The 13,992-nt window shown below is 41.2% G+C and overlaps 1 protein-coding gene and 1 pseudogene across 1 annotated transcript in view; both read left to right on the forward strand.

Annotated features, from left to right (window-relative positions):
- The window catches only part of FAM76A (family with sequence similarity 76 member A), a 28,176-nt gene that overhangs the window by 7,867 nt on the left and 6,317 nt on the right, over positions 1–13,992 (forward strand). The window contains exons 5-6 of the mRNA XM_060017118.1: positions 2,327–2,484; positions 7,342–7,428. Of these exons, the coding sequence (XP_059873101.1) occupies positions 2,327–2,484; positions 7,342–7,428 (245 nt within the window). The remainder of the gene's footprint in view (positions 1–2,326; positions 2,485–7,341; positions 7,429–13,992) is intronic.
- On the forward strand, positions 4,092–5,261 carry LOC132428924 (small ribosomal subunit protein eS6-like; annotated as a pseudogene).

Consider the following 13,992-nt stretch of genomic DNA (forward strand, 5'->3'; position numbering starts at 1 on the left):
AAGTGCTATAAGGAAATAGGGTATATGGTAGAGAGTGACTGGGGAGGCCAGTTTTGATTGGGCAATCAGGAGGACCTGCATGGAGATAAAATCTGAGCTGAAACAGGAAAGATGAGAAGGAAGCAGCCATGGGAAGCCCTGGAGGGCAAAGATCCTGGAAAGAGAGACCAGCTATGAAAAGACCCAGAGGCAAGAATGAGCTTGGCAGATGGGAAGAGCAGAAAGAAGGCAGAGTGAACAGAGAATGAGATTATAAAGGCAGGCAGAGGCTACATTTAAGTCAACATAGGCTATGGTAAAAAGTTTAGATTTTATATTTTAAGGCGAGGAGAGACATAATCAGATTTACATTTAAGGAGCCCTCTTTGGCAGCTATGTGGAAATGGTTGATCTGGAGAAAAATAGTGAGATCATTTGGGTGGGTCTTGCAGTTGTGACAAGTAAGAATGGCTTTGCTTGGGTGGAAGCAGTGGAGTTGGAAAGAAGTGGGTAGATTCGGACGGATGACTTGCTAATAGGTTAGGAGAATAAGGTGCAAAGAAGCTTTTGCTAACAAGACAAATACTTTAGGTAAATGATGGTCTGGCTTACCCATGTTCAAGATGGGGCAGAAGATGTAATTTAGAGGCAAGACATGAAAACTAAGATTCCATGAAATATCAGCACACTCCCTCCTCAACCTGAGTAACTGCAACCAGCTCTGCTGCCCTGCCACTTGTACCAGGCCACCCCACAAACTTACTTTTGCCATCTGAGTGCTGTACAGAGGCACCCCAGCTTCAGAGGATTGTGGAAGCCCCATTCTGCTTTCCTAGCCCTGTGCCCTGCACCCTGGTACAGAGCTGCTTCTGCCCAAAGTGATCAACTTTTTCTAAATCAAACAAAGTGCCATGGTAGGCCACGACCAGGGATTGGGGCCCTGGAAGCTACTTGCCCATCAGTCTTTTTCTGGAGACATTTTTTTTTTTTTTAACAGAAGATATTGGGGGTAGGAGTTTATTAATTAATTAATTGATTTTTGCTGTGTTGCGTCTTTGTTTCTGTGCGAGGGCTTTCTCTAGTTGTGGCAAGCGGGGGCCACTCTTCATCGCGGTGTGCGGGCGTCTCACTATCGCGGCCTCTCGTTGCGGAGCACAGGTTCCAGACACGCAGGCTCAGTAGTTGTCGCTCACGGGCCTAGTTGCTCCACGGCATGTGGGATCCTCCCAGACCAGGGCTTGAACTCGTGTCCCCTGCATTAGCAGACAGATTCTCAACCACTGCGCCACCAGGGAAGCCCTCTGGAGACATTTATTTCCATCTGAGAAAAGATATCCAGCATACCATTTTATGAGCCATTTATAAGGTATTAAAGCTAAAGTATAGGGCTTCCCTGGTGGCACAGTGGTTAAGAATCCGCCTGCCAAGGCAGGGGACACAGGTTCGAGCCCTGGCCTGGGAAGATCCCACATGCTGCGGAGCAACTAAGCCCATGCACCACAACTACTGAGCCTACGCTCTAGAGTCTGCGAGCCACAACTACTGAGCCCATGTGCCACAACTACTGAAGCCTGCGCGCCTAGAGCCCGTGCTCCACAACAAGAGAAGCCACCGCAATAAGAAGCCCATGCACCGCAACAAAGAGTAGCCCTCACTCACCACAACTAAAGACAGCCCATGCACAGCAACAAAGACCCAATGCAGCCAAAGATAAATAAATAAAATAAATTTTAAAAAAAAGGAAAAGGAAAAGCTAAATTAGAAATTTTATGTTTCATCTTCTGTCTTCTCTTTTCCCTGCTGTGTTTTCCTTGATGAGCACCATAGAGATATTTGTGTCTTTTGAAATTCTTATGGGAACTTTGCTCTGGTCTGTGTTAAGTTGAAGAAAAACAAAATTAAAAAATATATATAATTAGCAGCTCATTTTTATTTTATTTATTTATTTAAAAAATTTTTTGGCCATACCACACAGCATGTGGGATCTTAGTTCCCCACCAGGAATCAAACATGTGCCCCCTGCAGTGGAAGTGTGGAGCCCTAACCACTGGACCGCCAGGGAAATCCCCAGCTCCTATTTTATTGAGCAATTTTTATGTACCTTGCACCATGCTTTACCTACATTATGTCACTAGATCCTTGCACCAGCCCTCTGAAGTAGGTTCTATTATCCTTCATTTTATAGATGAAGAAATTGACCCCATGAGTACCCAGCTGACTTCCGTAAGGTCACACAGCTTGTAAGTGGCAGATCTGGACTTAACCAGAGGTTCTAGCTCCTAATACCCATGTTCTCAGCCACTGCACTAGCACATTCCTTCTTTATCTTTGTCTCCTCATCTTCCAGGTAGATGGGAAATTGCTATGCTGGCTGTGCACACTTTCATACAAACGGGTCCTTCAGAAGACCAAAGAGCAGAGGAAGCACCTGAGCAGTTCTTCCCGTGCCAGCCACCAGGAGAAGGAGCAGTACAGTCGACTGAGTGGTGGCAGCCATTATAACAGGTAACCCCGAGATGCATGAGATAGGACTAGAGGTGCTGGGAGGTCAGATGTAATACTCACACAATTAGCCGTGGAAGATACCATTTTGTCTAAATTTTCCTATTTTCTCTCTAGTTATTAGTCTATAGAGGGAATCTCCTTTGTCGTAGTTTGTAATTCATGTATCATCCAAGGGCCAGAGAGACTTCCATAAGGCATCAGGATTTTCTGACTTGGTTTCTGTTGTGTCTTAAAAGTTTGTGGAACTTACTCCACTTCAACATGTAACGTTTTCCCCTCCGTTAGAGTGGGTTATCTCCCTAGAAGATTGGACATTTCGCAGTCTGAGGGATGCAGCTTTTTTATGCATATTGGCTAGGAGATTGATAGATATTCTAGGTTTGTCCTTGTGAGATCCAGTCAAAATGATGTCCTTTCATTATTGTCTTAAGCTTCTTTTCAGAGTATCTGTAGAATTGTTAAGAGTTCTGGCTTTGGATTGAATCCTGGGTCTGCCAAGTTTTCTGTATGGGATATTGGGCAAGTTTTTTCATCTGTGAAATGAGGGAAATAATAATATTACCTCATGGAGTTGTTGCAGAAATAAATTATATAGTATGTACATAGTGATTAGTTTTATAACCGGCATATAGGAAGCTTCAATACATTTTAGTTATTCGTTGTTATTATTACCATTGTGACTTTCTTTGTTCATTGTTAAGTACTTTCATGAGCCAGGTTCTCTGCAAGGAATGCAGAGATAAGTAAAAGACTCACGCTGCTATCCAAGAGTATGCAGTCTGGTAGGGAAGACAGACCTGTAATCAAATCATTGCAGGATAATTCGATGGGCATCACAGTGGAAACATGTCAAAATACAGGCATAAGAGGCAGTGGTAATTAACTGCCTCGGGAGGTTAGGGAACGAAAGATCAGAGAAATGCTGGTGTTGGAGCTAGATCTTAGGATGGGTCAGAATCATCAGATAAGGAATGGGCAGAGACATTCTAGGCTGAGGGAATAGCATTTGCAAAGACATGGAGGGCATGAGACCACACGGAACTTGGAAACAGCAAGTCCTTTTATTTTGCTGGAGCTTATGATTGGGAGCTGGAAAATGGGAGGAAAAGGAATCCAGCAGACCTGGTAAGGAGCATGAACTTGATCTTAGTGATCTTAACGGGAAGCCACTGAAAGGATCTATGCAGGGGAGGGGCCAAATCTGCATTTAAAAAAAAATTAACCCAGACTACTGGGGAGAATGCATTGGAGGAAAAAGAGGCTGGGGCCTAGTTAAGAAGCTTTTTTGGTAAGAGTCCAGATAAGAGATGTTAATAGAGAACCTCAACTTGAGGCAGTGACACTGAAGAGGCAGATTCAGGAAGATACTTTAGAAGGAGATTTTTGAGTAAATTAGATAATGTGATGAACAGATAGATGGGCAGGAGCTGGGTGAGTAAAGGACAATTCTCAAATTTCTTACTTGGGTGAATGGGTAGATCCTTATCTGAGAGAGAGTATAGGAAGGGGGAAAAAGAAGTTCAGTTTTGGAAAGTTGAGTTTAAAGCATCAAGAAGAATTATTTAGCTCTTTTCCGTAGCACCTTGGAGGTGAATGGCTGCTTCAGGATGAAGCTGAACATCTTTCCCAGCCACTGTCTGCCAGAAACTCACTGAAGTGAACTATGAACGCAAACTTTGTAACATCTGTGAGAAGTTTATGGCCATGGAAATTGCTGCTGATGCTCCAGGTGAAGAATGGACGGGTTATGTGGTCCAAATCAGTGGTGAGAGTGACAAACAAGGGACCATGAAGCCGGGTGGCACGACCCACAGCCGCGTCTGCTTGCTACTGAGTAAACAGCATTCCTGTCACAGGCCAAGGAGGACTGGAGAAAGAAAGTGCAGATCTGTACAGGGTTGCATTGTGGATGCCAATCTGAGTGTCCTGAATTTGGTCATTTTGAAAAAAGGTGAGAAGGATATTTCTAGATTTGCTGATACAACTGTGCTGCATTGCCTGGGGCCCAAGAGCTAGAATCCGCAAACTTTTTAAGCTCTCTAAAGAGGATGATGGGGCTTCCCTGGTGGCTCAGTGGTTAAGAATCTGCCTGCTAATGCAGGGGACACGGGTTCGAGCCCTGCTCCGGGAAGATCCCACATGCCGTGGAGCAACTAAGCCCGTGCGCCACAACTACTGAGCCTGCGCTCCAGAGCCCATGAGCCACAACTACTGAAGCCCGCGCACCTAGAGCCCGCGCTCTGCAACAAGAGAAGCCACCACAATGAGGAGCCCAAGCACCGCAACGAAGGGTAGCCCCTGCTCACCCCAACTAGAGAAAAGCCCGCGCGCAGCAACAAAGACCCAAGGCAGCCCAAAATAAAAATAAATAAATTTATTAAAAAATAAATTAAAAAAATAAAGAAGATGATGTCTACCATTATGTTGTGAGAAGGCCCTTAAACAAAGAAGGTAAGAAACGTAGGACTGAAGCACCCAAAATTCAGCGTCTTGTTGCTCCACATGTTGTGCAACACAAACATCGGCATATTGCTCTGAAGAAACAGCATGCTAAGAAAAATAAGGAAGAGACTGCAGAATATGCTACACTTTTGGTCAAGAGAATGAAGGAGGCCAAAGAAAAATGCAAGGAACAGATTGTCAAGAGACAGAAGCTGTCCTTGGTCAAAAAGAAGATGTTCTAAGAGTAACAAATAAATAGATACGACATCCAAAAAAAAAAAAGAATTATTTAGTGGAAGTTTAGCCTAAACTCACAAGAGAGGTTTGAACATGAGCCATTGGTAGCACATAAGAGTCAGTGGTAGCAGAGATTAGTTTAAAATGTGGATTTCTGTGGCCCTACCTCAGAGTTTAATTCAGTAGAATCTAGGATAGAGTCCAGGAATCTGCTTTGTTTTATAAACATCTCAGATGATTCTGATGCAGGTGATCTGGGGAACATCATTTCTAACCACTATGATAGATAGTTGTTAAAACCATGCTCTTGAATGACACGACTCAGGTTGGAGGCTGAGAACAGATTCTAGAAGCACTCAAGAAGGATGGAGTGAATATTTGAAAACCAAATATCTGATCAGGGTTAATATCCAAAATATATAAAGGACTCAACAGTATGGTGTTTCCTGAAAAAATTAAAAATAAAACTATCATATGATCCAGCAGTCACTCCTGGGTATATATCTGAAGGAACTGAAATCAGTATCTCATATTCATTATAACTTTATTCATAATACCTAAGATATGGAAGCAACCTAAATGTCCTTCGAGGGATGAATGGCTAAAGAAAATGTGTATATATATACAATGGAATATCCAGCCATAAAAAAAGAAGGAAATCCTGCTATTTGCTACAATAGATAAACCTGGAAGGCATATGCTAAGTGAAGTGAGCCAGAGAGAGAAAGACAAACACCATGTGGTATGACTTTTATGTGGAATCTTAAAAAAAATAAAGCTGATTTCATAGAAATAGAGAATAGAATGGTGGTTGCCAGGGGCAGGGGGAGAGGGAAATGGGGAGGTGTAGGTCAAAGGGTACAAACTTTATAAGAAGAAGTAGTTCTGAGGATCTAATGTGTAGCTTAGTGACGATAGTTAATAATACCATGTTGTATGCTTGAAAGTTGCTGAGAGTAGATCTTAAGCATTCTCACCATTAAAAAAAATAAAAGAGGGAATTCCCTGGGAGTCCAGTGATTAGGACTCTGTGCTTCCACTGCAGAGGGCATGGGTTCAGTCTCTTGTCGGGGAACTAATATCCTGCAAGCCACATGGTGCAGCCAAAAAATAAAGTAAAAGAATTAAGTATTCGAGGTGATGGGTGTATTAATTATCTTGATCTTGGTAATCATTCTATAATGTACATGTATATCAAATTGTCACCTTGTACACTTTAAATATGTACAATTATATTTGTCAGTTATTCCTCAATAAAGTCAGGGGGGGAAATGGATGGCATGGTCAGTGGTATCAAATATTGAAAAGAGGCCAAGTAAGAAAAGGTCTGAAACATCCTTTGGGCTTGGCGATTGGACATCCATCAAAGTAAAAGGGTTGCAGACTAGTTTTAGGGGGTCAACTTATTGGGGCTAAAACTGATCTTTAGTGTTGTTGTGGGACTCAGACACCAGAAGATTCACAGAAATAGAGTGAGGAAGAACTGGACTTGGAGTTCAAATATGTCAGCCTGGTGTCTAGTCCCAGCTTCACTGCTAACTAGCTGTATATCCCTGGGTAGGTCAGTTAACCTTGATGAGCCTCAGTTTATGCAAAATAGAAACAATCCCTTGTATATACCTCACGGTATTATAAGATACATGTGAGACAATGAATGTGAAAGTACTTTTTAAATTGTAAGATAGATTATACTTCTGAGGTTTTATTGACTCTATTCTCATAGTTATTAATAAAGCAGATAATATTTAATCAAGGCCAAGAATTTGGGGGAGGACTGTAGAAACGAGCTACCCATGCATCCAGGACCTATGAAATCAAGACTTTGGTGGATTTTGATGATCAAGAATAATTAGCTCTTAGATCTTAGATCAGGCCACCTGGACATTTGTGCTTGTTGTCTGTTTCATGCGGACAGCGTGCCCCACCTGACCTCAGAATTGAAAGCTTTACCCCCTTTAAGTAACAACACAGCTTCATGTGTGTTCCTTGTGTTATGCTGTATTTTTTTAAGTAAAATAAATGAAAGAGAAAAAAAATAATAATTAGCTCTTGCATAGAATGGGTACAGTATTACATTGGTCCCATTTGACAAGACTTTCATTGTGATGTTTTATTAATCTTTGATTTCTAAAGTGTGTGTGTCTCTCTCTCTCTCTCCTTTTTTTTTGCCACTAAAAGTCAGAAAACACTTTCTACATCTTCAATTCAAAATGAAATCCCAAAGAAAAAATCCAAGTTTGAGTCGATCACAACCAATGGAGATAGGTAAGCCAATTCAAGTGTGTGTGCATGTTCCTGTTTGAAATGCATACACAGTTCCTGAAACAGGAATACATTTTAGGGTGTGTCATGGAGCTAGTCTGTGGTTGTCAATGAACTTCTCAGGTTCGCTACACTAGCCACTTGATATCTTATAAATAAACAGTACTGATATTTGTTTATAAATCTAATCTTGTCTAGAACATATAACTGGATTTCATAGCAATTGAATTCTGCAGTCCACAAATAACTTCCTCACACGAATTCAAAGAAGTCAATAGCTAGATGCTTTTTATTGTGATCTGTGCCTGTAGCCTCCTCCAGGCAGGGCAGGAGTTGGTCTCCAGAGGCAAAGCAGAGACAAGTTGGGATTTTTTTTTTTTTGGCTGCACTGCACAGCTTGTGGGATCTTAGTTCCCCGACCAGGGATTGAATCTGGGCTACAGCAGTGAAAGCGCTGAGTCTTAACCACTGGACCGCCAGGGAATTCCCGACAAGTTGGAATTAAGGCAGTATTGCTCAGTCTGTGAGGGATAATCCATGCTTCCTTAGCATTAACAGAGATAGCCCAATGCAGATGCTGGCTCAGGAGAGAAGGAGATGTGTTTAAATATTTTTGTTTCATTTTAAGCCTTTCTAAATGCATTTTTATTCCTCACTTTCCCCTCTCCTTCTCAGTGATGCTTCGCTTACGAGCTACTTTCTCCTCATATCCAGGGTGCCCCATCCATGTTGGTGCAGTGGGCGGCTTCTCAGCAGAGTCTTGGGGCCACCTGTTTTCCTGTTCCTCCAGGCCTGGGCATCCTGAAGTGAGACCACCTGACACACTGTTCCCTAAAATCCTTGGAATCATCTCCGTTCTGAAAACTTCCATTCTTGGTTCTCCCTCCCAGGCAGTGGTGGGTATGGGAGCAGACCAGCATATAGGCTTACCAGCGCTGAATTTTATTTATTTAGCTGGTTACACAGCATCTATGAAGTTGGCTTTTTCATTAACTTGATTTGAGACTCTGCAAGCTGTCTTCTTAATGCTAGTATTAGTGACTTTAAACTTCTTGAATTGATCCTTCTAGAAATGCTTAATTTAGATATTCTGATTACATAGGGGAAGGAACCATAAAGACCATCTTTCTGGTCAGCTTTATTGTTTATTCTCTGAGCAGCTAGTTTGACCATTCTGAAGAAAATAGATGTGGCACTGATTGTCCCATCACCTCTGCCAGGATTCATGATCCTGTAAAAACTACTTTTTAAAAGAGTGAACCATTCTGAATGCCCTGCTTTATAAAGGCCTAAGCCAAGACCTACAGCCTTTAGATTCATCATTTCTGTTTTGTGCTATTTGTGACGCAGGCTATGTTTGAATGACCCAGAAAAGCTCATTTAGTTTAACTTTTAGTTTAACCAACAGTCCTTAAAGTTTGCCTTCTATTAGCTCATTTTGTTCTTGAGATACTGCCACTATTCTTTCTGACTATTGTTATGGATACACCAAGCCAAAGACTTAAACTTTCTGCTCTGTTTTATTGCATCCGGTTACCAGCAATGATTGTTTTCCTCAAGTAGGATGCCGATCCTTAACTTAGGTCTGTAGTCTTTCATAATGTCCTCTGGGAAAGATCTTTAAAAATAATTTTTCCTTTAAATGTACATGGTAATTAAAAAAATAACTTATCCTAATAACCTGAAAATTTGGAAAAAAATTTTCTGCTGCCAAAAAAATTATTTTCATATACAAGTTCCATTTGAATGTTCCTGTATTAGCAATCTTAACAATCTATTCCACTTGTTTACATTTCTGTCTTTTAAAAGTTCATATACAAGGTAAATTACATTTTTCCTTTTCTTTTTACTTTTTGTGTTTTTTTCCCTTGCTTTTCCTTCACTTAGAAAACATTCTGACAAGACTTTTTTTTAACAGTCCTTTTTTTAATGTCATGCAAACCAAAAATTTTTTCCTGAGTATCCATTTTGAATTCAGTTCTGTAGTAAATGTTACCAGTTTTGTTTCCTAACTATCTATTGTGACTGCCTCCCAGTTTTTAATTAATCACAATCCACTTTGCTTGTCCCACTCTTAAAATATCCATATACTTTTTATTTTACTACAGTAAAGTTGCTTTACAATGTTGTATTAGTTTCTGCTGTACAGCAGAGTGAATCAGCCACACGTAATATACATATACTTTTAAATTTATGCTTTTATTCTTTCATTTTTATCCCTTCATGTCTTCTGCAGGTTGCTCTCTAACAGTTTTCCATTGACCTTTCTATACTACCATATTGTCCTCTTTTTTTTTTTTTTGGCCGTGCTGCACGGCATTTGGGATCTTAGTTCCCCAACCAGGGATCAAACCCGCGCCCCCTGCAGTGGAAGTGTGGAGTTGTAACCACTGGACCATCAGGGAAGTCCTCTTTTTTATTTTTTAAATATCGAGGAATATTTGATTATTTTTTCTCGTCTTTTTCTTTTTTTTTTTTTGCGGTACGCGGGCCTCTCACTGTCGTGGGCTCTCCCGTTGCGGAGCACAGGCTCCGGACGCGCAGGCTCAGCGGCCATGGCTCACGGGCCTAGCCGCTCCGTGGCATGTGGGATCTTCCTGCACCGGGGCACGAACCCGTGTTCCCTGCATCGGACTCTCAACCACTGCGCCACCAGGGAAGCCCTCTTCTTTTTCTTTATTCATTAGCCTTCCATATCATAGAGAACCCATTACTTTAGGGGTTTTTTTTAAAAAATAAAACCATTCTTCTCATGGTTTTATACTTATAAAATGCCTTAGTCTTTTTATTTTTTAGTATCCTATAAAATTCACAGCCTCCATCTCAATATTTTATAGTTTGTCAAAATTGTAACGGAAACTCTTCAATTTGAAGAAAATCGGAGTTCATTTCTAGCTTTCCTTCCCTGAGAAATGCACTTTTTGATCATATTTGTTTATTGTTCTATGGGCAGTAAAAGCAGTGGGTGGCCTCCAGGCACACCTTGTGGTTTATTGTTTCTAAAGGACATTCTTTTCCTTTCCTTATAGTTTTATTTTATTCTCCCTCTGAAATATGCCTGAAAGATCAGACTTACTCTGTGTGGCCTTTGAGGACAGACCCAGGACTAATGGATGGGACTGATAGGGAGGCAGGTTTTGGCTCAACCTGAGGAAAGGTGTTCTCTTAAGCTTTTGGAAAAGACAAGAAGCTTCCTGGAGAAATAGTGAGTTCCCTGTCTTTGGAGGTATTTAGAAAGAGACTGGATTTGATTTTCTGCCTTGGTAACCTAGTTATCTTTTTTCATTTTGATACCCAGCAGTTCTTATTAATCAGGAGTTACAGAGTTAGAGAGGTCAGGACCTAACACAAGAAAGACACAACTAGTTTTGTCAACGATTTATTGGTATAGGAAGACTCCTTCCTCAAGAAGCAGGTAGAGCCAAAGCAATCTTGAGAATGAAGAACAAAGTTGGAGGTGTCATGCTTTCTGATTTCAAACTGTACTACAAATCTGCAGTAATCAAAACAGTATGGGATTGGCACAAAAACAGACACATGGACTGATGGAACAGAATAGAGAGCCCAGAAATAAACCCACACTTATATGAGCAATTAATCTACAACAAAAGAGGCAAGAATATACAGTGGGGAAAAGACAGCCTTTTCACTAAATGGTGTTGGGAAAATTAGACAGCTACATGCAAAAGAATCAAACTGGACTACTTTCTCACACTACTTACAAAAATAACTCAAAATAGATTAAAGACTTAAATGTAAGACCTGAAAGCATTAAACTCCTAGAAGAAAACATTGACAGTATGCTCTTTGACATTGGTCTTAGCAATGTTTTTTGGATATGTATCCTCAGGCAAGGGAAACAAAAGCAAAAGTAAACAAATAGGACTACCTCAGACTGAAAAGCTTTTGCACAATGAAGGAAACTATCCATAAGGTGAAAAGGCAACCCACTGAATGGGAGAAGATATTTGCAAACGATATATCCGATAAGGGGTTAATATCCAAAATGTACAAAAAAATCATATATCTCAACATCAAAAAAGCAAACAGTTCTATTTAAAAATGGGCAGAGGGGACTTCCCTGGTGGTGCACTGGTTAAGAATCAGCCTGGCAATGCAGGGGACATGGGTTCAAGCCCTGGTCTAGGAAGATCCCACATGCCGTGGAGCAACTAAGCCCGTGCACAACTACTGAACCTGCACTCTAGAGCCCGCGAGCCACAGCTACTGAGCCCGTGTGCCACAACTACTGAAGCCCGCCCGCCACAGAGCCTGTGCTCCACAACAAGAAAAGCCACCGCAATGAGAAGCCCACGCACCGCAACTAAGAGTAGCCCCCGCTTGACACAACTAGAGAAAGCCCGCACGCAGCAACGAAGACCCAATGCAGCTATAAATAAATGAAGTTTATCAAAAAAAATAAAATGGGCCAAGGACCTGAATAGATGTTTTTCCAAAGAAGACATACAGATGGCCTACAGTCACATGAAAAAATGTTCAACATCACTAATCATCAGGGAAATGCAAATCAAAACCACAATGAGATACCACCTCACACCTGTCAGAATGGCTATCAAAAAGACAACAAACAACAAGCGTTGATGAGGATGTGGAGAAAATAGAACCTTGTGCACTGTTGGTGGGATTGTAAGTTGGTGTAGCCACTAGTATGGAGGTTCCTCAAAGAATTAAAAATAGTACTGCCGTATGATCCAGCAATTTCACTTCTAAGTATTTATCCAAAGAAAACAAAAATACTAATTCAAAAAGATAGGGCTTCCCTGGTGGCGCAGTGGTTGAGAGTCCGCCTGCCAATGCAGGGGACACAGGTTCGTGCCCCGGTCCGGGAAGATCCCACATGCCGCGGAGCGGCTGGGCCCGTGAGCCATGGCCGCTGAGCCTGCGCGTCCGGAGCCTGTGCTCCGCAACGGGAGAGGCCACAACAGTGAGAGGCCCGCGTACCGCAAAACAAAAACAAAAACAACAAAAAGATATATAGACCCCAATGTTCATTGTAGCATTAGTTACAATAGCCAAAATAATGAAAGCAACCTAAGTGACCATTAATGGACAAGTGGATAAAGAAGCTATGATGTGTGTGTGTGTGTGTGTGTGTGTGTGTGTGTGTGTGTGTGTATGTATACACACACACACACACACACACACACACACACACACACAGTGGAATATTACTCATCCATAAAAAATGAAATCTTGCTGTTTGCAACAACATGGATGGATCTAGAGGGTATTATGCTAAATGAAATAAGTTGGAGAAAGACCAGTACTGCATGATCTCACGTATATGTGAATCTAAAAAACAAACAAAGCAAAATAAAAACATGCTCATAGGTACAGAGAACAAACAGGTAGTTGTCAGAAGGGTGGGGGTAGGGGATGGGCAAAATAGGTTGAAGGAGATTAAGAGGTATAGACCTCCAGTTATATAATCAGTAAGTCATGGAGATGTAATATACAGCATAAAGAATATGGTCAATAATATAATAATGTTATATGGGGACAGATGTTTACTAGACTTCCGGTGATCATGATATATGCAAATGTCAAATCATTATGTATGAAACTAACATAATATTGTACGTCAACTATATTTCAGTTTAAAAAAAAGAAGAAGCAGGTAGAGCAGAGTATTAGGAGCTGTGAGGACAAGAAGAAGTTATTTATACTAGCCCATTACTCTATTTCATTTGTTGCTCTGCTTATGGGTTTACCTAGATTCTGTTGGGTTGAGGGAAGACAGTCCCTTGGTGAGCATGAAAACCGGTGGAGACAATGATGGGTCCTTTCAATATTTTCTCCTGCATGCCTTGTTTTATTATTTTACATTTACTTTTTGTTACCCAGTAATTCTGCATGTTTATCAGTTAGAAAAGCAGTGATCCATTCTTCCTCTGACATTCTTCTCATATGCTTCGTGTAGACAGAGGGGGAACATTCTTATCAATGGAGTGTGTCTTCCCATTCTAGCCATAGAAATGTTTGACTTGGTAACTATGAGGAAGTTTGTCCAGTGGTTCACCTTGTTATTTGGAGTTTCTACCTGTGTAGAGAATTATTAGTTATTAGATGTTGTTTAAGATGTAGGAAAGAACCAACAGCAGGGGGTATCTAGAGTAGTTGCTATATTGATATAGGGAGTTGGGAATCAGTATTGCAGTATCTGTTAGGAGAAACAGGTTTGTGTTTTACTTTAAAGGTTGCCCTGGGAAAAGTAAAGAGCTTCCTTTGGGAAGTCTGTAGAGAAGGGCAGGATTTGACTCTCTTGGCCGTGATTCCTTAACTTGTTTGGGTCTAAGACACCTCTGACCAGCCTTAGAAAGCTATGGATCCTCACCCTAGAAACCATCCATTGTATGTATACATAGAATTGTACATACAATTTCAGAGCTTTACAGATTCCCTGAACGTGTCCTGGTTACTCTACTAAAAGGATGGAGTTCACCTGGCACTTTGACAGAGTGTAGTGCTCAGAGACTATTACTGGGAGGAATCTGTTGAAAACCCCAGGTTGTGGTGTGGCTTTGCAGTTTGCCACCTCTTTGTTCT

This window comes from Delphinus delphis, chromosome 1 (genome assembly GCF_949987515.2).
Source record: "Delphinus delphis chromosome 1, mDelDel1.2, whole genome shotgun sequence".
Lineage (NCBI taxonomy): Eukaryota > Metazoa > Chordata > Mammalia > Artiodactyla > Delphinidae > Delphinus > Delphinus delphis.